At 40.8% G+C, this 25,263-nt stretch overlaps 1 protein-coding gene across 5 annotated transcripts in view; it reads left to right on the plus strand.

Moving 5' to 3' along the window:
• The first annotated feature begins 2,471 nt into the window (after positions 1-2,471).
• The window catches only part of LOC140575086 (cilia- and flagella-associated protein 337-like), a 39,167-nt gene continuing 16,375 nt past the window's right edge, over positions 2,472-25,263 (plus strand). For 2 of the 5 annotated variants that reach the window (XM_072695228.1, XM_072695232.1), the window contains exons 1-11: positions 2,472-2,635; positions 3,666-3,871; positions 4,002-4,448; positions 5,322-5,498; positions 6,521-6,692; positions 13,577-13,744; positions 14,112-14,260; positions 15,456-15,689; positions 16,066-16,230; positions 18,949-19,064; positions 23,533-23,663. In XM_072695228.1, coding sequence (XP_072551329.1) covers positions 3,791-3,871; positions 4,002-4,448; positions 5,322-5,498; positions 6,521-6,692; positions 13,577-13,744; positions 14,112-14,260; positions 15,456-15,689; positions 16,066-16,230; positions 18,949-19,064; positions 23,533-23,663 — 1,840 coding nt within the window. In that variant the 5' untranslated portion in view covers positions 2,472-2,635; positions 3,666-3,790. Of the gene's footprint in view, positions 2,636-3,665; positions 3,872-4,001; positions 4,449-5,321; positions 5,499-6,520; positions 6,693-13,576; positions 13,745-14,111; positions 14,261-15,455; positions 15,690-16,065; positions 16,231-18,948; positions 19,065-23,532; positions 23,664-25,263 lie in introns of those variants that run through there. The other 3 variants (XM_072695229.1, XM_072695231.1, XM_072695233.1) reach the window with 3 other exon arrangements.

Consider the following 25,263-nt stretch of genomic DNA (forward strand, 5'->3'; position numbering starts at 1 on the left):
AAGCCCTTCCAGCATTGAGCTTGAGTATTGGAAATGTGTTCTCTGGAATGATGGTTCTCCATCCAATACTTTTGGGATGAGGTAAGGTGGTGATCAGCCAACATTCTGACTTCATTAACACTCTTGTCGCTGAATGCAATCAAATCTTCATAATCTAGTAGAAAGCCTCTCTAGACAGTAGAGAGAGTTACTCCAATAAAAGCAAAATAAACTCTTGAGCCGTGAGCAGTGTCCCAATATTTTTGTCCCTATACAGAGCAGACTAGGGCTGCTGTTGACCAGATAGTTAAACTCTGTTGTGATGCTTGTACAGGGTACAAAAATATCCAGACACCCGACCAACATGCTCATGTGGAGCTCACATGGGTGGAACGTGGGCTAGGTGGGCTCCAGGTGAGCTCCAGGTGGGTTCCAGGTGGGCATGGGCTCTGAGTGGGTGTGTACATACTTTGTTACTGGGACCCAGTTGGGTTTCCCATATGGGCCCCATCGTTACAGCCCACCTTAGTCTCACATGGGTCCTATCTTAGCTCCATATGCAGCATGCTTAAGTACTGACCCTCACTGACCCTGGTGGGCATCCATATGTGGGGTGCCGTACAACTGGCTGTGCAGTACATGTGACAACAATCTCCCGTCTTCTTCATATGTCTGGGCTATGGGGTAGGGTGGGAAGACGGAAGCCTTATCTTTCAAAGAAAAACATCCAAGCCCGGCTTAATTTTGCAAAAAGACTGAAATCTGAAATCTCCCAAACGCACGTGGGAAAATGTGTTATGGTCTGATGAAACCAACTTGACTTTTTGGACATAATTCCAAAAGGTATATTTGGCGCAAAAACTGCTTATCACCAAAAGAACACCATACCTACAGTGAAGCAGCATCATTCTTTGGGGCTGTTTTTCTTCAGCTGGAACTGGGGCCTTAGTCAGGGTGGATGGAATTATGAACAATTCCAAATACCAGTCAGTGTTGGCACAAAACCTCCGACCTTCTGTTAGAATGAAGAGGAACTTCATCTTTCAGCACGACAATGACCCAAAGCACACATCTAAATTAACAGAAGAATAAATTAACAGAACTCAATGGAGTCCAGACCTGAATCCCATCAAACATCGGTGGGGTGATCTGAAGAGGGCTGTGCACAGGAGATGCCCTCGCAATCTATCAGATTTGGAACGGTTTTGCAAAGAAGAGTGGGCAAATATTGCCACATCAAGATGTGCCATGCTGATAGCCTCCTACCCAAAAAGACTGAGTGCTGTAATAAAAGCCAAAGGTGCTGCAACAAAGTATTAGTTTAAGGGTGTGCATATTTATGCAACCAGGTTATTTTAAGTTTTTATTTTGTATTTTTCCGCTGTAAAGGTTTCTGTTTGTTTTTCAATTGCATTGTACAGTTTATAGGTCACATTAAAGGTGGAAAAAGTTGTGAAATTATTTGTCTTGCTGTCATTTTCTTACATGACAAAAACCTGGCATTTGAACAGGGGTGTGTAGACTTTTTATATCCACTGTGTGTATATATACATACATATATGCAAGTGGATACCCCTTCTGATTAACTACTTTACTTGTGTCTGAACTTTTACTTTAAGTTGCACCAACTGCTCTCTTGTCTTGAAGTATTGCCAATAGAATAGGACTCTCTGAAGCACATTAAGGATCAGGCGTGGGCTAGAGGGGTTGAACTGTGGAGCAGTGGAACAGTGTTCTCTGGAATAATGGTGATCCATCCAGTACCTTTGGGATGAGGTGAGGTGCTGATCATTCAACATTTGGAAGAAACAATGAAAGAGCAGATGTCCCAATACTTTTGTGTATACATATGTGTGTGTGTGTGTAATATGTGAAGGGCTCTTAAATGTGATTACTGAGCTGTGTAAACTGGGAAGTAATCAGTTCCCATGGTGACGATGGTTTGTTGTGGCTGAAGCTGGAGGTGTGAGAGGAATACTGGTCTAAATCCCTCAACAACAATTGTTTTAAAACCCTGTAGAGCAGCAGGGCCAGGGGCTGGGGGACCAGGGTGGGTGGCCGGAGAGTGATGTGGAAACTGTAATAAAACCCAGTGTGTGTGTGTGTGTGTGCCTGTGGAATAAAGTGCCCCAGGCCTCGATGAGCTTTCCTCTGGTGTCCAATCTGAGAACAGAGGACTGGGCTGGACCCACAAACATGGCCACGACTTGTTCACCGGTTGCCAGGAGACACCGAGTCTTTAAAGAGGAGGATAATAAAAACCAAGGGTTGTGTAGATGTGTGTGTGTGTGTGTGTGTGTGTGTGTGTGTGGGTTCTTTGCCACTGCTGGTGGTCATTCAGTGTTACTCCTCTCTCTCTCTCGCTTTCTAACTCCCTCTTCACACTCTCTTTGTATCAGTACCTCTCTCGCTCCGTCTTCACTGTATCTCTTCATCTCTGAATCTCTCTCTTTCTCTCTTTTCAACTGTGCTCTCTCTCTCTCTCCCCTCTCTCTCTCTTTCTCTCTCTCTCTCTCTCTCTCTCTCTCTCTCTCTCTCCTGGGCAACTTTTGGTCTTCAGATTTTAAGGAGTAGTGAACGCTTCACAGATAGACTCTTGCTGGAGGCTCTGAAGACCTTCAGCAGTGCTGGACGTGCTTTACTCAGAGGATGATGGGTAGGGTGTTCTGCTCCTTCACCGGTTCTGTCTTCTCTTGGGTTTCTGTTCTGAGGCTTGCTGTGTGTCAAGTGCGTGTATTGAACACCACATTGAGGATGAGGAATGATCCCACCGAGCTTAGTTCATACTTTTGTACGCATTTAGTTCTAATTGAAGTTTTACACAATAATCATTTTAATCACCATCCATCATTTAAAGTGTTTATTTCAGTGAAATAGCACCAGTTTAACTGCTTATTAATACAGCAATGACCAAAAGATGATTAAAATAACTGAATTGGAGTAGAACCTCATTTAAAGTGTATGTGAGATTTAGAGTAATGAAGTAAAAAAAAAAAAACACGTTCGTCTTTGCTTTCATTCAAAGTGTTTATTTGAGTAAAATAAAAGAGTTCAATGGTTTCTCTGGAGAACAAGAACCGTGTTAGAACATGAGATGTGAGAGTGAAGAACATTAGGATTACATAACGCTTCAACACTATGAACAATGGTTACCTAAACACATGATATCATGTGTTAATAAGCAGTTCAACTGGTTTTATTCCATTCAAACCACAATGTCTATTTGACCAGTTCCTGAAACCAGTTCAACTGCTCGCTGAGCTGGTTTTAAAAAATGACCAGGTGAAATCATTTTAACAGTGTTCTTTAAACCTTCGTCTGTTTCTTCACACTCAAACATCTGAATTACCAAACATCAAACCAACCACTTAAAGTTTTTTTAAGAAACTGAAAGTGGTTCTTTGGTCAGAGAATCCTTTTGGCTGCCTGTGTACTGAAGGAGTTGTTGTTCCCTCTTTCTGATATGAACATTTCTGCTTTTGTCTGATCTTTAATAAGAAAAGGCAGCAGTAAAAGTTTTATAGCTGCATCCTTCACTTTATGATCTTGGTGCCATGGTTACAGGTGTCCAAACTGAACACACTCTCAAAGTGCAAACCTTTACATGACTTTTGTACCGCCTGCTCACACTTAGGGTGACTTATCTCCATCCAGTAATTACTAACATTATCATTTCTACTTGTTAGGTGTCAGAGTGTGTGTGTGTGTGTTGCAGTGTGACATAAGTTCTGTCAACTTTCCCACCTCCTCCCAGAAGACCCCACGCTCTTCTCATCTAGGTTGTGATTGACAGCTGTTGTGACGCGTGACCATGGCAACGGTGGTGGAGGAGGAGTTGCTGGAAAGTCGTTTGAGCATGGAGGACTTTGTAAAGATGCAGAGTCTGTTCCTGGTGAGAGGAGTGTGAGAGAGCACTGTATCATGCAGCACTGCATCATACAAAACCACATCGTACAACATGGCATCATACAAACACCTGAACACACACCTTTTGACCTTGCCGGTATTATTCCCTTCTGCAGCCATCCGACGGCTCTGATTTGCCAGTGTCCATGCAAAGGACAGAATTTGTGGAGCAGGCGTGTTCTCTGATTGGCCATGGCTCTCAGGAGGAGTATGGGCATTTGTTTGACAGCATAGACGTGTCCAGAGATGGCTGGGTGAATTGGGAGCGAATAGCCTCGTTCCTCTTGCTGGGCCTGTCCGAGAAAGAGGAGCATGCCAGGGCAGCGTCTGTGCCCCGCTGGAGACCCGCCCGCACGCTGCCTGTCTCGCACAGAGACAGGCTACACAGCATCACACACCTGCCCACGGCCGGATACTATCTCAGCGTGAGTAAAGAGGGCACGCTGGCCATGTGGGAAGAAAAAGGCCTGTCCCTGCTTCGGAGCCACCGCCTGGCCAACGACTCAGTCAAACCCAAGGACCTGTGGGCAACGGACATGGTGGTGCTGCCCAACGTTCATAAGGTAAACACACAATGAGGAACATATGAGAAAGTTGCTCTAGTCTCATTGTACTGATTGGTCAGTTGTGTCTCTATACAGAGTAGGGTTAGGACGGCACTAATATTCCATAATTCAATAGACACACCCACTTATGGCACGAGTCACCCTTAAACCAGAATAATACCAGTCACACGCTACACCTTTTATACAATTTTCAAGTTCATCATTACTCATATAATCTCCACACAGCATTCTTAGGAAATCAATTGGACAGTATACACTCTCTCTTCGAGAACCTTTGATCTGGAACAGGTTACCATCTTATCTAAAAGATTGTAATGATCTTAAAATAATGCCTAAAATCATAAACATTGCATTCTATTTTTTATACTTTTTTTAAAAACTGTTATTATTTTAATTTATTCCTTTTTTTAGTTCCCTTATTGTTCTTTTTCTCAACACAACTTGAGGTTGCTTCATTTGTTTCTGTTTGTTTGTTTGTTAATTGTGTACATATATAAACAAACAAACAAACAAACAAACAAAACTATTACTCATTCAGAAAATCCAAGCTGGAAAATCACTGCAAATCCAAAAAAATGTGTTTAAGGTATAGATGTACATTGCCTTTCATGATCACCACCCCATGGCAATTGATTTATAATTTCCAAACCAATGAAAGGCAAGGAGTTAACCTCATGGCCTACTTTGATGAAACATCAGCAATGAGATTTTTCATCTGTATTTCTGATGTTCAGAAGCGATCCTGCACTCCAAATACCTTATTCGTCAGAGGCTGTGTGTAATTATTTAACTCTATTGTGTGATTGCAGACAAACGCAATTATAACATTTAAAATTCTGTCTATTGTGTCTTTGCCTGTGTTTCCTCCAGCTCGCTGTTTCATTCACCAGTAAAGAGATCTGTTTCTATGACCTGCTCTCTAAGCAGGAGTTCAATCTTCAGTATAAACTCCAGGGCCTGCGTTACACTCCCATCGGCCTCCACTACTGGTATCATCCTGAGCGGCCAGAGCAGGCTGTGCTCAGCTTTGGGGATGTGGGTGGACAAGTGAGTCACTAGTTTTTGTAGAGAGACTAATACACATTTGAAAATACACCAAGACCCATTTGCACACATTGTATCTATTTAAAGGATTTAACTCAATTTCCAATCCAAGATGAATTATTTATACTGTGAGTATCCACAAGATAATAATAATTATTTAGGATTCACAATAATAAATGATTATATATACTACTAGAATTTATTCAGTATCTACTATCAATTATTAAGTATTCAACACAAATTATTCATTATCTACTATGGATTTGTTAGTATCTACAATTTAGTATCTATTATGGGTTATTCAGTATCCACTATGAATTATTTAGTATCTGCTATGTATTTTACAGTATTGACAATGGATTACTCAGTATCCATTATGAATTATTCAGTATTTACCATGAATGATCCAGTATTGACTTTGAATTTATTTATAATCCACTATGAATCATTCAGCAACTACTAAAGAATACAATTACACATAATACATAATAACATAATTATGATTATAATAATATAATCATTAATTAAATAACTTACTATGAATACATTCATACTGAATTTATACTGAATTATAAATGATTCAGTATTTTCCATGAATAAGTCAGTGTCTGCTATGAATGATCCAGTATCCACTATGAATGAATTATTCAGTATCCACTATAAAGTATTCAGCAACTACTAAATAAGTATTTATCATTGTAATTGGAATATTTATTTGACAGTTACTGGGAATTTGTTCTGTTCTAACCATGCAAAAAAATGTTGTCCCAGATTTTATGGTGGGCACAGTTTAAGGACAGTGTGTGATGATATAGCATGAAGCTAATTGGTGGGGTATAATCTTCCACTCTGTGTTAACTCCATTAGCATCAAAACTCCAGGGCTAAAACTAAAAAAGCAAACTGGGTAGATGTGCATTTTTTGAACTAGTGATCAGAATTTGATGTGTTGTAGGTTCTTTGCAGCTATCCGGTGAGTGAGTTGGCTAGTGTGTGTGTGTTTTTGTTTGGCTGTGTTGTGTTGAGGTGAGTGGTGTGTGTTTCAGGTCAGCGCTGATCTCTCTGTTTGAAAGGCCGAGTGCAGGTGTGGAGCAGGACTCAGCCGTCAGCATCAACTGGGCTGAGCTCCAACAGGGCCGCCATCGCTGCTGCTACACCGTCACACACACTGCACACACAGGACACTGGGTCCGTACAGGTGAGTCTGACACACCCATCCACCCACGGTGAACAGGTGTATAAAGTATGGGTTATTTATAGTCCAGTATTTATTAACACAAGTTATCATTTTCTATTATGAATTATTGAGTATCCACTATTAAATATTTAGTGTCCACAACAGATTATTCAGTGTCCCCTATGAATTAGTCAGTATCCAATATAACTTATTCAGTAACTACTATGACTTATTCAGTATTTGCTATGAATTATTCACTAACCACAAGAAATATTCAGTATCCAGAATGAAATATCTAGTATATACTTTAAAGTATGCACTATAAATTATTCTGCATCCATGCTAAGTTATATAATATCCAATATGTATTTTACAGTATTTGCAATACATTATTCAGGATCTACTATGGATGATTTAATATCTACTAATTATCCAGTGTTTAAGATTTATTAGTGTCTCCTTCAGGTAATTTAGTATCTACATAGATTATTATTATCTCAGGTTGTACAGTCATATGAAAATGTTAGGACACACCTTGAAAACCATATTTATCATATTTATGGACATTTATTGACATTTGATCTTCATTAGAACAATATTGAGAGATAGAGGTAACATAACACTACATACAACTTAAGAAAGGTTTTAAAAATAATTTATAACATTTAATTAATACAAATTAGAATACTGTATTAGAACATAGTTAGATAGGCTTATAGAGGAGTCTTATTTAAACCTCAAATATTTAGTTTGGTTTGCTCTTAATTGTGAGTGGAATCACAATGGCGATCCAAAAAAAGCTTTCGGGGGCCTTTAAAAATAATATTGTAAATGCAGATGAGTCTGGGAAGGTATTTTATAAAAATCCTCAGTTAGAAATCAGCTGTTTTTCTGTCCACTAAATAATTTCCAAGTGCAACAACTGCCTACATGGCCAGTTTAGACCATCCTAGCATTCAGTCCAGTCCAACAGCAGACCATAAAATGCATAAAGAAGTCTTCAACAATCCTAAAATGTCATCACAGGATCCATAGAAAGTTCTTGTCACAGCTGAAGTCAACGTACAGCATCTACCATCAGAAAGAGACTGCACATGATGGATTTCAATAGTAGTGGTGCAAAAAGGAAACCCTTTACTGTCAAAAAAACATGGTATGAAGTTTTCCAGAGAACACCTAGACCAAGACCAGGACATCTGGAACAATGTCCAGATGGATCTAAAGTTGAATTATTTGGACACAGTAACAGAGGACATGTTTGGCCTAAATCAGACACAGCTTTTAAGCACAGGAACCCATATCAACTGTGAAACATGGAGGTGGAAATGTCATGGTTTGGGGCTACATTTTTGCAGTAGGGCCTGGAGAACATAAAATCTAATAGGATTTTTTAGTGCATCAGAGGACTCTTGAGGAAAAGGTGAGACCATCTGTCTAAAAACTAAAGCTGAAATGTCACACAGCTGAAAGAATTCTGCATGGAGGAGTGGGAAACATTTTCTCCCAGTTGATGTCAGGGACTAGTAGACCATTATAAGAAACATCTAACTGATGTAATTTCAGCCAAGTGGTGGAAATACAAGCTATAAGGGCATGACTGTGTAAAAGTTGGCTGTCAGATTTTTGATTGGTGTTTTTTCTTTATGTTTGAAAAATGCCAGAAGCCCTTTGCCCTGTTTAGATGCAGCGAGTGCACAAACACACGCAAACACTCATGTGCACAAAGGTCGTACTGCCTCTGGTAATGAACACATCAGTGTCATATTTGAGTGTGATGTTTGCAGGTTGTGGCGTGCAGAGGATGAGTCTGGCTGGATTTGGGGGGTTTCTGCTGCGCTTAGACAGCTCTGCCACCCTCCACTACACACATATCAATTAATATGCAAATCAGCACAGTTTAGTAAGTGCTTACTCAAGGCCATCAAAGTGATGCCTCACCAGTTTCTCACTTCTTTTTGATGTCACACCCAATGAGTTTTAGCTGGGCGATTAGAGAAGTTTTAGCATGCTGAGATACTGACACACAGACACACACACACACACACACACACACACTAAAATGCTGTTTTATACTACAACAGTAATTGAATGCAGATGTAAGTGTTAATGCAGATGTAAGTATTCCAAACTAGACATTAGAAGTTATTATTAGATTTATTGAATATTTTACAGAGCAATACAGTAGTTGAAAATTGTTGAGTAGCCTTCATGCATAATATAATATATTATGGCGCAAACTGCTGTTTCTTAAGGCTGGTTATACTGAGTGAGCTCAGTTCAACTGAACCACATCCATTTTAGAAACATTACAGAAACTTCACTGAGCTACACGTACACACATAATGGAGCCAATATCATTTCACTCCTAAAGTTCACTGGATATACAGACAGCTGGTTGGTTGGGCACATGATCAGACAGACAGATGTATAGACAGACAGACAGACAGACAGACAGATAGATAGATACATAGATAGATAGATTATTCAACAGATGGGCAGATTAACCAGTACATAGATTGATGGATGGATGGATGGATAGACAGATAGACAGACAGACAGACAGACAGACAGACAGATAGACAGACAGACATATAGACAGATAGATCAGTAGATAGACAGACAGACCAACCAATAGATAGATAGATAGATGGACAGACAGACAGACATATAGATAGATAGATATATAGATAGATAGATAGATAGATACATAGATACATAGATAGATAGATTATTCAACAGATCAACCAATACATAGATTGATGGATGGATGGATGGATGGATGGATGGACAGATAGATAAATAGATAGATAGACCATTCAGTAGAACGACAAACAAACTCACAGATAGATAAATAGATTGATAAATAGAGAGCTGTATAGATATATGTATTGACAGATAGATAGATAGATGTTGTGTATATCAATGAGAGTGTAGATAGATACAGAGTGTAGATAGATGCAGATGGATATTACAAAGTAAGGACAGCTTGCTTTTCCATCATATAGACCCTTTAATAAACCCCCAGTTTGTGCTGCTAAGAATAATGTCATGAATTGTTTCGCTCGTGTTTCCACAAGAAAATAGATGTTTTCTCATCGAAAACAGAGATTCCAAACTGTTGATCATCATTTCCAGTGTTGAGAAATCCTGCAGACATCATACGGCTGTTGTAGAATATTATTGGCAGCTCTGCGTCTCACAGAGACACACAACCTCAAGTTGGCTGAGGTGTACGAGCGTTTGTGTGTGTGTGTGCGTGTGTGGGTGAACAGGCTCCTCGGAGACGGCGGAGGATGACAGAGAGAATAGAAGCTGAAGTAAACAAGAATAACAAACACAAGAGAGCAGAAGGAAACACAACGGAACATGAAAAGGACTTGTTAATTGAAAATTGCTGGGTGCTTTATCTCCCCGGCTGTAGGCGGGATTCTTTTGAAGTTCTTCCCACCCTGGAGAGTCATCTAGTGTTTAGGATTAGACACGCTGCTCGTATGCATATATGTGTGTGTATGTGTGTGTGAGTCTGAAACCTCTCTGTCTTGGTGGCATGCTGGCCTTTGGGCCTACGCTGGTTAAATGTGTGCATCTCTCACCCAAAACGGCTCTGCTGGGCTCTCAAATGTGAAGAACCTGTGTTTGATCCTTGGAGTGAAATGTTTTGTTGGCTTTGTGGCCTCCAGCTCCTTTCTTCTCCTAATTTCCCTATAAAACAGACCACGTAGGGGGCGGCCTCTTATTATAGTGTGCCTGATGCCCTCTGAGTGTATATGGGTTATTCCTCAAGTCACTAATAACCAACCCCCCCACCCCTCACCCTACCACCATTTAATTGTATAGAATGGTAAAGTTATTTACGAGCAACCATATTGGTCCTATTAATAATTATATACTATATTATCATTAATTGTAATAGGGAGTTTGTCCTACAGCCTCTGCTCCTTTGAGAAGACTTTACACTAGATGTTGGAACATGTAGTGTTGTGAGGAGGTTTTGGTTGCATCCGTGAGGTCATGTACAGATGTTGGATGATTAGTTTTACTACTCCAGCTCATTCCAAGTGATTGGATGGAGCTCCATCACTTCAGAGAACCCCACAGCCCTGTTGCTGGGGGGCATTATGCCCCTCTATCCAGCGCACAGTACCTTAACCTTCCTCTAGTGTTAACTTTCTGTTACTCTTTCTCATGTTAACGGATCGGTTTTGACCCGTGTCTTAAATCACCCTTCAGATACCCTAAAAACAATTCTTTATCCTACAATTTGTTTCTTACCTCTTAGTGACCTTGTTAGGGTTCCACATCTATGAAATGATTGGTTTAAATATATAATTTTTTGTGGCCCTCTCGGCCCTTCTTTTGAGAGAATACCCCTCATCTTCAATATAAAAATATAGTCAAATGAACCTCAAGAGAATAATATAAATAAAAAAAGGATGTTATAGTACCTGACTATTACTGAAGGGCATTAGAACACATTTCCTAAATGTAAAATATATATATATATGTATATATTTTTATTATTAACTGGAAAAAAAAACAGGAGTTATTTTATTTAAATAGAACTTTCATACAAATACAAAATGAAAAGCACCAGTAATAAACAATAAATAACTAGTATTAAATAATAACAAATAATAATAATAATAATAATAATAATAATAATAATATGTAGATTTTCAATGTCAAACAAACAACAGCCAATCAAGCAAATCAAACCCTCCAAAACCAAGTACTAGTTTTATAAATAATCTGTGTGCAAGAACATGCATGTGTACTTGTGAAATATTAGATGCATGTGTGGCAAAAAGTGACACTTTTTGTGTGTTCTTTGCAGAGATATTTTTTGCAGGTGAAGCACAATGTGTTTGTCTTTCTGTCCTTATTGCTAGGGCAGACCTGACACCTCTTTCTTTTAGAATCAGATGGTCTCAGTGGGGTTGTGCCTGTTGTGGTTGATGTTGAGGCAGGGCTGGTTGAGGAGGATGCTGGTGCTGATGCTCTTCGTGTTGCTGTGGGTGTGGATGGAGTGCAGCTGTCTGACCAAGGCTGCAGCGACTGGGTCTCGGGGCACCCGTTCCCTTTGCTCAATGTGTGCCTTGACAAGGGATCTTCCTAGCTCCTCAAGAAACATCCTTCACTCGTTCTTTTTGTTTGAGTTCCACCCTTGGTAAATTTGGTTCCACAACACAAATGCATTGTATGCAGACAGATTGAGGATGTTGTAAAATACAACCATTGGCCATCTCCTGGTCATTCGCTGGCAAGTGTAGGTGGCAGTCAGCTTGTCCAGGTTGTTCACTCCTCTAGGTCCAGGATAATTATGGGCTTTTTCGGGGCTGCTGCTATCGGGGCAGTGGTGGCTCAGCGGTTAGAGCGCCGGGATATCGATAACAGGGTTGTGGGTTCGATTCCCGGGCTCGGCAAGCTGCCACTGTTGGGCCCTTGAGCAAGGCCCTTTACCCTCTCTGCTCCCCGGGCGCTGGAGTTGGCTGCCCACCGCTCTGGGTGTGTGTGTGTACTCACTGCCCCTAACACGTGTGTGTGTGTGAGTGTGTTCACTACCAGATGGGTTAAATGCGGAGGACACATTTCGCTGTACAGTCCACACTGTACAGTGACGAATACGTGCACCTTTACCTTTTTGTCACTTCCTGATGACACAGCTGCATCTTTGTGAAGAGTGGACATCAGAATCACAATCACACATTGTTTTTTTGGACAGTATGAAACCGCAGTGGTGGTGTCTGTAAAAACAAACTTTGAGGAAAGTGGAGCCCTGTCCTTCACCTGCAACATTTCAGGGGGCAGCTCAGGTTTATTCTTTTTTACAGTGCCCACCATGGTGAGTTTCCTTTTGAGAAGTTCTTGTCCAAGGTCATAGCTGGTAAAAAATTGTCACAAGTAATGTTGTGACCCTGCAGTCCAGAAGTCATATCCAGAAGCCCCTAACTCAACCTCAAGTGTTTGGAGGTAGAGCTGGCTGTGGGTTGTTGGTTTACAGCGTGTTTATGATTTCAGTTTTGGAATGTATTATTGTTTTCTGACCTTAAAATATACCGGGGTCAAAATCAACCCTAACAACAGAAAGGTCATAATTTTATCAAAGCACATTAAGAGTTTTTAAAACAGTTTTAAATTGAAGAACCTCCAAAAGTTTCTCAAGGATCTTATACTTTTACCAGTGCAAAGTGAGACTAGGAAATACTATGGCCTTGTTAACATGAGGTCAGTAGTAAATACAAAAGACATGGTGATTTAATTACTCAATCCATATTTGGAGGTGGTCAGGGACATGACATGTCAACGAGTTTTACATGAAAGCAGAGATAACTAGCCTTTTAAACCTTCAAAACATCTAGCAGGCAGACAGAGGAGTCTTTAGGGGCTTCCTTGTGGTTTATTAACAAATTAATACTACACTCTAAACAACAGTAGTGCTTTAACTGAAATTAAAGTCATATTTTGCATTTATAGAGTATTTCCTTTGTTGTCTGATGTATGAATATTGTCTTTGGTTGGAGTGAAAAATGATCACATGTTTAAAATACCTATTTACCACCCTGTTATTTTATCTCAGAATGAAACATGCAGATTCTTCTTTTATGAAGGGGTTGTGATGAAAAATGATGAGCTCTGCTGGCTGATTGGCTGGTTCATGGCACTGCAGCAGCTCACAGGAGCCACATAGCATAACATGGCTTAGCTTTGTTTTTAGCACTGTAACAAGAACATTGTAATATTTTTTTCACGTCTTACTACTTACTACTAACAAGGACAGTCAGTCAATTTATCCCCAGTCTGCTGTGCAGAGGGCAGTGTTGTTTCCCACTTCACTAAACCAACCAATCACCATCTAATTATTGCTTTGTGAGGAATCAAACCAATGGACAGTTTCTGCCCCTTAGTGCGGTTCCTGGGGTCTCTGGAAGCCTTTGTGTCCTGCAGCACTTCTGCTAACACCAGCATGGTGCTGGGCTGGAGGGAGGCAGAGTCTAGACCTCTCAGAGTCACTGCTTTTCACACTGAGAAGGGCATCACCGACCTGGACTTTCATCCTGAACTCAACCTCATTGGTACTTACTGATTTAAATTATTTTATTACATAATGCTTTCACTGTCTACTTTACTAGAAAACTTAACTTCCACTTTGTGAACCTGCCTTACAGGTCCATTATATACAGTTGTATTCAGTCCTGTTAAAATGACTTGTGTTGCGGATGTTCTTAGTGTAAATAAGTGAACAAATCATCAATTTAGACACAATTTCTATTTATTTACTAATAGAAACAAATTAACTCACAAACACAAATTGTGCATTAACAGATAGGCTACAATCTCTGACTGTGTGGCAGATTTCTACCAAAGCGTCCAGGGTGTCCAGGTTATCCGAGAGTTTTGCTGAAGTCGATTTGTTGTCACAAAGTCTGTTCCTTCCCTTAGCCACAGCAGGTGTGAATAACCAGGTCTGCCTCTGGAACCCCTACCTCGTCTCCAAACCAGTGGGCATCCTCCGAGGTCACGTGGCCAGTGTGGTGGCAGTGCAGTTCATGCTGAGAAAAAACCAACTGATCAGCTTTTCAAAAGACAAGGTAAAGCATGTTAGCATGCATTTACAAGGTAACGAGTAGAATATATACATCAATGTATACAATCAAATAAAATCCACTGACAGTTACCAGTAAGATAAGTGAAACACCAGCTGTATGTCACTTAAACTCTATCATTTTTCCTGCATTCCTGCTTGATCTGTAATGATGGTGATCTACAAAGCCCAACCTTCATAGATGTTTAATCAGTCAGTGTCAGAAACTCTCATTCTGAACAAGAAATACATAAATAGGAATATAAGATCCTATATCACTAACATCACACATTGCATTTTATCTTTTTTTCTGATTGAATAAAACCAATAATAAGCTTATACTGATCCAAACTGCGCTCTGAAAGAGCTCACATTGCGCTCACTCAGGGAAACAACACAACGCATCCAACAAACACAACAGCCTTGCTCATCTTCAATACAGCAGTAAAAACTTGGTAGCTTACATAAAGCGCTAATGGATTCTACACACTGATCTATGGTATTTTTCTGTGCTCCACCAGTAAACACAAATTCAAATGTTTGTTATGTTTTATTACAACTTACAAATTACAGATTTGTAGTTATTTTGACATAGCAGACCTCTATTAATATGCTAATGGTCATAATGAATCAATCTTAATATAGCGTGAATAAATTAATTTAGTATGGTCTAATTCAGGCTTTTTTTGAACAAACAACAAGACCTTATCCCTTTTTAGACACTAAGGTGTTTTACTCAGTAACTGCAGGGACTTCTGTACAAACTGCTCAAGCTATTTTTTGGAAATAAATATGTTTGAAATAAAACTTCTGGCCCATATGTGGTCCATAGACTTTTTAGGAGGCTAATAAAGCATTTCTCACCATGGGCCTCTCTGAGGCCTTCAGAACAAAGGTTGTAAATGTGCATTAGTCTGGGAAGAGCAATTCAAAATTAGCTGTTCCACTGGACTGGCTGGTTCGTAAACTAGGACTGCAAGTGCAGAGCAGAGCAAAACACAGCAACAGACCACCTTTTGTCAAGCTTCCGTCCATTACTTGTCCATTACTACAATAGCCTAATAACTCCAGTGCAAAACTGAAAAAACAAACACCAAACATGTCCTGGCTGATTGATTACATTTAGGATAAGCAGAGAAATTCAGTCAGGTTAAATTGTGGCCAAAACTACACTTTTAAACCTGCAGGATTCTCTCTGTCAGGTGTTAAGAGTGTGGGATGTGGCCAGCCAGCTGTGCATCCAGCGCATCGCAGGAATCTTCCCCAAGACCCAGGAGTGTAAGACACTCCTCTTCTTCCACGAGGAGCGATCTCGCCTCTTCCTCTCCTTCAACAGTTCTCTGCTCCTTCTGGAGGCCAAAAAAGAGTCGGGCAGGAGAACGATGAGCCACGATAGCGTCGTCACCTGCGTCCTCTACAACTCCCTCTTCAGACAGGTGGGGGCAGTATGGCGCCACAGAACCACTCCATCAGTCTCTCCATCTCTCAGGTCAGTGTAGAGAGAGAGAGAGAGAGAGGGAGAAAGAGACACCTTGCGCTGTTGTGTTCGAGAGATATCTGCTGCCTGAGATGCTCCAAACTGGTTCTGCATCTGTTGCTTTGTTGTTTACCGTGAGATTTTTAAGGAGCAGATTTTCCCTCTTTAATCTGTCAAATTGAAAAATGGGGAAGGGTGGGAGACAAGGAAGTGTGTAGGGAATGTCTGAGTAGTTCTAGTCACTGTCTTTCACACACACACATACATACACACACACAGTGAATCATTGAGACTTTGCCTGTAAGTAACGCTGTTCCTACTTTGTGTGCTCCAAGGTCATCAGCAGTGATGCCAGCTCTGCTGTGACGTGCTGGCTCATGGACACAGGTCAGAAGGTCAAGCAGTTCCCCCGTTGTCATGGCGATGCAAGGATTTCAACCATGGCGCTGGACGCCACGCAGACGAGACTGTTCACCGCCGGCATGGACGGTGTGGTCAAGGTCAGAGGTCACAAAGACATAGACAGTTTGACACATATTTCCTGAATAGCCCGAATAGTTTAAATACCCACCACTTTCATTCATTTCTTTGTTTAGTATTCAGAAGCTTCGTCTTGTGCTAAGCCTAAACTACAGCACATTTCATCAGCAAAGGCCTTTAGACAGAACAGGTATTGGTAATGTATGGAAAATGTTAATAACAAAACAATGATAGCTATCCCAGCCCAACTGGGAACCAGAAGGGTTTTATGGTTCCATGTTGGCCGCAGATATGGATGCCCACCAGGGTCAGTGATGGGACCAGGAGGGGTTAAGCCTTGGCCTCATCTGGCCTGTACACTCTACATAAGGCCTAGACAGGCCTCATGTGAGGTTAAGGTGGGCTGCAACAATGGGGCCAATTTGGAAAGGTCAGCTGGGTCCCAGTAACAAAGTATGTACAAACGTACTTAAAGCCCATGCCCACCTGCAATCCACCAAGGCCACATTCCAGCCATGTGAGCCCCATATGAGCATGTTGTCTGGGAATGTATCACAAAATACTCAAAACAAAACTAAATATGAAGCTAAAAGAGAAGAAATGCCTAAGAAATCACCAGTGTGGAGCAATTTCAATTATTGTATGATAAGGAATCACCAGTCTGAGGCATGTTAAATGATCAGATGATGATAAATCACCCGTGTGATAATGGACCCGTTTCACACTCCGACGGCGTTAAGAGAAAATAGCAACAAAGCAGGTAAAATCACAACAGTATTGCGCTTTGCATGTTGTCTCAAGGACCTTCTTCATATCTCAAGCCGTGATGTGGATCAATTTATGAAAAAGAAATTGCTTAGTATTTTGGAATATTTGAATCTCCAAGGTTAACCATATATCAAGCCTGAAATTTAGTATCAGATAGCCTGTAGGGTGGCATCTTTAGAAAAATTATAAAACTGCATTCAAAATTTTCCATTTAGACAAAGACAAATGGCTCGATTATAACTCTGTACTCCAGTATCAAAACAAACAAATATATCAAACCTACGCTGTAATACTGTTGGGTTTGCTGAGATGCAAAGACAGATGTTAAAGATACATTTACATTCTCTTTCTTATCCTGGTAATATCTGTTTTAAGCTGTGTGGATTCTCTAGTCTATTATATTTGTAAATTGTATAATATAATCATTATATTATTGGTGTTATTATTATTGGTAATATTATTATTAGCACAGGTAGCAGCAGTAGTAGTATCAGTAGAAGTGATAGAAGTAGCAATAATGTTAATAGTATAGGTAGCAACAGTAGTGTTAGTAGCTGGAGCTGCAGGAATATTAGTAGAAGAAATAGCAGAAGTAGAAGCAGTTGTTTTCAGTGTAGTAGTTTAGTAGCACTACTAATAGCAGTAGTAGTAGAATCAGTTCTATTGGATGTTTTAGCTTTAGTAGCACTACTAATAGTAGTAGTAGTAGAAGACGTTCTATTTAATATAGCAGCTTTAGTAGCCCTACTATTAGCAGAAGTAGCAGTAGTAGAAGACGTTCTATTCAATGTAGCAGCTTTAGTAGCACTACTAATAGTAGTAGTAGTAGAAGCAGTTCTATTGGATGTTTTAGCTTTAGTAGCACTACTAATAGTAGTAGTAGTAGAAGACGTTCTATTTAATATAGCAGCTTTAGTAGCCCTACTATTAGTAGTAGAAGTAGCAGTAGTAGAAGACGTTCTATTCAATGTAGCAGCTTTAGTAGCACTACTAATAGTAGTAGTAGAAACAGTTCTATTGGATGTTTTAGCTTTAGAAGCACTACTAATAGTAGTAGTAGTAGAAGCAGTTCTATTGGATGTAGTAGCTTTAGTAGCACTACTCTTAATAGTAGGAAATGTAGCAGCAGTACTACTAGTAGTAGAAAAAGCAGCAGCAGTTCTATTAAATGTAGTAGCTTTAGTATCACTACTATTATTAGTAGTAACTGTAGCAGCACTACTATCATTAGTAGAAATAGCAGCAGTAGAAGCAGTTGTATTCAGTGTAGTAGCTTTAGTAGCACTGCTAGTAGCAGCAGCAGCACCAGTACTATTAGTAATAGTAGCAGTAGTAGAAGCAGTAGTGGCAACAGTAGTAGTAGTATATTCGTTTTATTTGTTTTCCCATTTAGTTTTTCTATGAATGTACAATTATGCTGTTTAATATTCATGCTGTTTGCTTAAGTTGGGCCATCGTCAGCATCTTTAAGGCATTTAAAATCCCTATCCAATTGTAATGTATTATGTTTGTTATTATTGTTAGTGGCAGTAATAGTTTCAATAGGAACAGCAGCTGTAGCAGTAATAGTACATGGCAGTCATGCCACTTTCTTTAGTGCTAGTAGTAGCGGTAGTAACAGCAGTAGCAACTTAAGCCGTAGGTGAAGACTGCCCTGTGGAAACATTCAGCTTTTTTTCAAGGGGTGGTTTGACTTGACTGGCTAACTGAAAGTTCGGCACTGTGAAATAACACCCCAGGACTGAAGTGCAGGAGTCTACCTCTCCTCACAAAACCTGCACACAGCATCACTTTTCTCTCTGTTGGGAGAAAATGTGCTGGAAGTGTATGAGGATGTGTGTGCAACTCTTACCACAGCACATATCCACTCCCTGTGCTGATCCATCACCCTGCATTTAGGTTTGTATTTGCTGCCTCCCGGCTCTATTTGTTTAGGTGATGCTAATCCTGTCCGTGTGTGTGTTTGGCAGGTGTGGGACTTTAATGGACACTGTCACCACAGCCTAAATGCAGGCCGAGGCTTGGCGGTGGAGATCTCTCAGATACTGGTGCTGAAAAGGACTGTACTGGTGCTTGGCTGGGAGAGGTAAGATAGCTTTACAGGAATAAATGAGTAGTCTAAACGTTAATTTCCCAAACTCAAATACAGTCAATTATCCAAGATGTATCTGATGTTTGCTTCTTTAGTTTTGCATTGTAGCTACAATGTCACTAATACAATATGGAGCTACGGTATCACTTGGGGCTTAGACCCGGATCTCTATAAAGCTCCTCTGTCACAACGTCTGGTAGAAAATCTTAGGCCAAATGTACCATCACTACATTATGTACACTATCCCAGAACACACTACACGATACCAGCTATGATATATAGTTGTACTTCCACATTTGCTTAGTACTGGGGTTCCAAAACCTTGTCATGGTAAAGGGACACTATCTCAGCAAATATATATGGCCTTCAGTCTCAACAGTACTTTCCACTCCTTGACAATGTCTCCTGTAGTGGTCAACACTTCCCCACATTTGCCTAATGGATTCCAAGGCCTTGTGATGGTGAAGTGGAATTCTGGTTGGGGTAGTTCTCTAACTGTATTACATGGTTTAAATGTAGGAGAGCATCAGCTAAACACCATTGAGAGAAATGTACATCTTGAGCAAGGCCTTAACTTTAGTTTCTTGACTTAAGTTTCTGGCTGGAACCTCTTGGACATCTTGGCCTCAAAAGTGTCAAATTGGGGGAATGTCTGTGGCAGCTGTGGCTCAAAGATGAAAGACTTTGAACTGGAAGGTTGCTGGTTCAATCCCCTGGACTGACAGGGAGCAGAGAGTAGGGGAAGGTGAAGGACCAGCACTGTATAAATATCTTAAGCAAGGCACCTAACCCCCAATTGCTCCACTGCAGTGAGGTGTGTGCTCACTGCTCACTGTGCTTATACACTAGTCTGTGTGCTCAAGTGTGATTCTTACGCAGAGGCTTCTGGTAAATCAGTGGTTACACCATTACGTTGAAACTAGTCATCTCATTAACTTACAGCACAGCCCTACTCTATACCTGAGGGTATGAAACATATGGCCTCAGGTTTGAGGTGGCACCATTACAAAATCAACTTACCTGTGTGAGATAAAGTACACGTATGCATGTATAAGCAGCGGTCGTGACAATCCATGACTTGCAGCCCATGACTTGCATACATTGCACAGCTTTAGAAAAGTTTGAGGGGCCGTTTTTCTCAGTCATATCCCTCCAGGGATTCCCAACATGAGCATTGAATTCTTCCAGTTAAACTGCAGAGTCGGTGGGAGGCATCTTCTTCAGAGACTCTGCTCCATCTTTTCCACACAGCTTTAATACTCTGGCCACATGCACCGACAACAGTCAGAGCTTTCCTCTCTGAGGCTCGTTATCTCATTAAAGCAACACTCTTCAGCACTTTAATAAAACTGGGACTTGTGAGTATCGCCACATATTCCCCGTAGGAACTCTCATTGGACTAGGAGAGACAGCTCCTGATCAGATACAGACCAGCTACACTCTATGTCAAATGTTTGTGGACACCCCTTCTGATTAATACACACAGCTTGTCTTGTCCCTGTAGAGAAGTACTGTCAATAGAATAGCACTCTATGCAGCAGATAAACATCAACCTTCTGGTATTCTGGCATACCTAATGCCAGGCGTGGGCTAAATGAGTAGAACACCCCCCCCCCCTTCACTTCAGTATTACTACTGTAACTCTAACTGTATTACATGGTTTAAATGTTGGAGAGCATCAGCTAAACACCATTGAGAGAAATGTACATCTTGAGCAAGGCCTTAACTTTAGTTTCTTGACTTAAGGTTCTGGCTGCCTCAAAATTAGAGAATTGTAGGAATGTCTAATTAAATTATCCCCAACCTTTGGCAGCTGTGGCTCAAAGATTAAAGACTTTGGACTAGATGGTTGCTGGTTCAATCCCCTGAACTGGCAGGAATCAGGGAGTAGGGGAATGTGAAGGACCAACACTATATAAATATCTTGAGCAAGGCACCTAACCCCCAATTGCTCCACTGCAGAGAGGTGTGTGCTCAATGCCCATATTCACTAGTCTGTGTGGGGATGAGGTGGGGTGGTGATCATTCAACATCCTGACCTCACTAACTATGTCCATCCCTGCTTTATCTCCATCTGCCTCCATACCCAATTTACACCCCTGATTTTGCATTCTTGAAAGCACTCTAGATGGCTCAGCTTCTGAGCACTACCAGGTTTCATCAGGAGCTTGCTGACTGACCACCCTCAGGCTCCAGGGATGGGCCCTGGTAACCCTAATTTGGGCAGGGTACATATTGCTTTGTGTCGCTCTTTGCTTGACCTCTACCCTCAGACCCGTTTGAGACAGGAGAGCGCACTGGGAGGAGAAGACGCTGGTTTGACAAATGACAGTGGGCTAGGTGTTTGTCATTGCTGTCATTTCTAACATTCCATCTGAGATCTAGTTTAGCCTGGTGTGTGTGTGTGTGTCTGTGGCATGTTTCAAACACACTCTATCTCTCACCTCACAGTTCCTCCTCTCATCCCCTTAAACATGTCCTTGTCTATATGTGTGTGTGTGTGCGTATCTTCCTCTCTCTTCGTCTTGCGCTGATGTTAGCAGGCCTATCGTCGCCGGTTAGCGTCAGAGCTGATGTGCCGAGAGCACTGCTGCCTCCGAAAGCCGTGAAAACACTCCGAGCAGTCAGACGAGGCAGGGTGCAGGAGGAGTGAGCGAGGCAGGCGGAGTGTACGAGTGTGTCCCGGCTTTATTCTGCCTGACAGACACAAACCAAACCAGACTTTTAGACATAGGCTTGGACACCTTCTGGTTCTTACAGTCACATCCCATCACCTTCTCATCTCACCACTGGACAAATCAGAAGACACTTAGACACTTAGATATTCTAAATGCCTGTAATATTAATGGGGAGGTTATCGTTTATCGATTTTCAGTAATGTTTTACCAGTAAAAAGATTTAGAACGCCCCAATTTTTTATCCAGATTTCCAATTTCCAGGCCCTGTGACCTTACATAATGGCCTAAATACAAAGGTGAGCAGTATTTTGAGGAAGGAAGTGAACAGGTTGACTTACAGCTGGGCTGTAGGTGGTACATACAGCTGGCCGACACAACAATGGATTTGAATTAGGCCTTAAAAAATTGACCCAGACTATTTACTCTTTTTCTGTATAAAAGCAGTGTTGGAACAGACTGTGTTCCCTCACTCTTTACCACAGTACTTTCAGTGATTGCACGTCCAGATTGACATCATAATGTCTAGAAAAAGACACTTAACAAAGCAGACGGAGCATTAACACTCTTACAAGTGAAGCTCTTACCTTTAGAGAAATCACATATACATAAATCCAGATTCATGAGTAACGTTTCCTACTCCATCAATTTACTCTTGGAAACTGAAAGGAAACCGAAGCGCTCTGGTGAAGAAGGAAGTCTACAACAACATCAGACACCTTGTAGCTCAGAGTAACACTGGACCAAGTCTAAAACCTTTGACCAGTAGTGTTAATATCAGTGCCAATATTAGAGACAGTTGCCAAAAGGCCAAACATTGTATCCCCCTGTTTAGATGTCAGAACTCATCAGAACACGCATTATTTAGGCCATGCCGAGTCCTAATACCTAATGTTGACCCAGTTAATACCTAGAAATTGCTGGATATTTCATTGTACTTTAGGTAGGCTCTCTTGGAACGTACCATCTGTTACACAAAATAATACGGAAAAAGTACTTTGGAGATTGTATCTCACTGTAATACACTGTATTTCATTTGTAGGAAGCCTTTGAAGGACAGTTAACTTTCTTGAGGATTTCTTGGAAGGACTTCTCTTGGAAAGGAGACTCAGGACCATCGTCTTTCAGTTGAACCATCTTATTGTTATGTGTTTGAGAATGATATAGAAACATGCATATGCATACGTCAGCGTTTTAATAATGCTCCGTTTTAATTTGTCCATCTTTCATCATGGCTACGTTTTTAAAAAGCTCAGTTTTCAGGGACAAAAAATTTAATTTTCATGTGAACAGGGTCTGAGACTCAACATGCAACACATGGAAAGAATAACAAGAGGGCGGGGCTACAGACAGGACACAAGTGATACTCATGAAATTGGCCAGGATTGTGAGGAGCTGGAAACCAAATCAACATCACATGCACATGGACAGAGACATCATGTAAACACAGGGAGAACACTCTGAGACAAGGCTGGGCTGGACAAAACATAAGATGTAACCCAGAGTTATAACAGGCAGAGTTTTGTTTTTTGCACCTGTTTAACTATTCCTTGATGAAATCCTTGCATATGTACCCCAGGTACAATTCGATCAGCTAATCACCAGTGTTGTAAACACCCAGTACAATCAGTTTGGGTATACATTACTGGGGGATATTATGGACCGACTAATGTAAATGTCTTTACGATTTATGTGATGTCCCGTTTATAAAAGCTTCAAGTCATTTCTGAATGTGCATCTGAGTTCACCTCATGTTTTTTGTTCTCTCTCTCTCTTTCTCTGGTTAGGTTGATCACAGTGTTCAGGCTGAATTCATTCTCTCAGTATTTTGTCCAGCCAGCAGAATGGAAGGGTGGGGTTCAGCACCACGATGATGTTCTGTGTGCAGCTTTCAGACCCCCACAGACTTTAGTTACAGGTACAGTCCTCCATTCCCTTTCTCTGCCCCCTGCCCTCCATATATACACATATATAGTGGGCCTATAGGTAGGGGTAGAACATAGCTGGTTTCTAATAAAGTGGCCAGTGTGTGGAAGCACAAGGTAGGTGTTTCTAATAAAATGGCCAGTGAGTGGAAGCACAAGGTAGGTGTTTCTAATAAAGTGGCCAGTGAGTGGAAGTACAAGGTAGGGGTTTCTAATAAAGTGGCCAGTGACTGGAAGTACAAGGTAGGTGTTTCTAATAAAGTGGTCAAAGAGTGGAAGTACAAGGTAGGTGTTTCTAATAAAATGGCCAGTGAGTGGAAGTACAAGGTAGGGGTTTTTAATAAAGTGGCCAGTGAGTGGAAGCACAAGGTAGGTGTTTCTAATAAAATGGCCAGTGAGTGGAAGTACAAGGTAGGTGTTTCTAATAAAGTGGCCAGTGAGTGAAAGCACAAGGTAGGGGTTTCTAATAAAGTGGCAGTAAGTGGAAGTACTAAGTAGGTGTTTCTAATAAAGTGGCCAGAGAGTGGAAGCGTAAGGTAGGTGTTTCTAATAAAGTGGCCAGTGAGTGGAAGTACGAGGTAGGTGTTTCTAATAAAGTGGCCAGAGAGTGGAAGCGTAAGGTAGGTGTTTCTAATAAAGTGGCCAGTGAGTGGAAGTACAAGGTAGGTGTTTCTAATAAAGTGGCCAGTGAGTGGAAGTATGATGTAGGTGTTTCTAATAAAGTGGCCAGTGAGTGCAAATACAAGATTGGTGTTTTGGGCGATGATGCGTCATTGTAGAGCAGTAATAGAGGGGAAAAATTACATAATGATATAAAAGCAAACGCAAGAGAATAAAATAATAATAATAAAAGGCAGAGTTTGGTGAATCTGCATCAGTGCAAAATCAGCAGGGAATAATTAAAACTTCATTAGTATCTGAACCCGTTTTATCAAAGCGCGTGTGGTGCGGGTTTTATGCAAGTATATCTGTTCTCACTCACCGGAGTGTGTTTTCTCTTCCTTAGAGGCACTCAGCTCCACATCCAGGAGAACACTGAACTTCGGTTCAACTTTCACTACTGCACACACATACACACACACACACACACACATCACTGAGAGAAGATGACAAAAAAGGAAGGGACATGTGTCTCTGTCTCGCATACTGCAGAACAAAAAGCATGTTCAGAGTTGCACTCAAGATCTTAAAAGTCTGCAGTTATTATTGAGTTTTTGCGAAACTTTCAATTTACGCTACATAATTACTGAAATATAATTACTAGGACGGGCTCAAAAAACATTTTGAGGGCCGCAATAAAAATAATTTCATAATAGCGCATAATTATGTATACTCATTACTGCAGTTCAAAATGTTTAACATATCCCATATATATATATATATATATATATATATAGACAATACTTTTCTCTGCAATTGCTGCTTGTAGGTGGCAGGTTGCCTTAAAGATCCTTGGCTGTTTATAGTCGTTATGGCTAGCTGCCTTGCCCTGACCGTGGGCACCTCGTTGGGCTTGCAAAAGCTGATAGTTTCATTCTTCAAAGTTACCTGGTCTATACATACATGCATCTACATGCAGCCATTGGTCAAACT

The sequence above is a fragment of the Salminus brasiliensis genome, chromosome 13 (genome assembly GCF_030463535.1).
Source record: "Salminus brasiliensis chromosome 13, fSalBra1.hap2, whole genome shotgun sequence".
Lineage (NCBI taxonomy): Eukaryota > Metazoa > Chordata > Actinopteri > Characiformes > Bryconidae > Salminus > Salminus brasiliensis.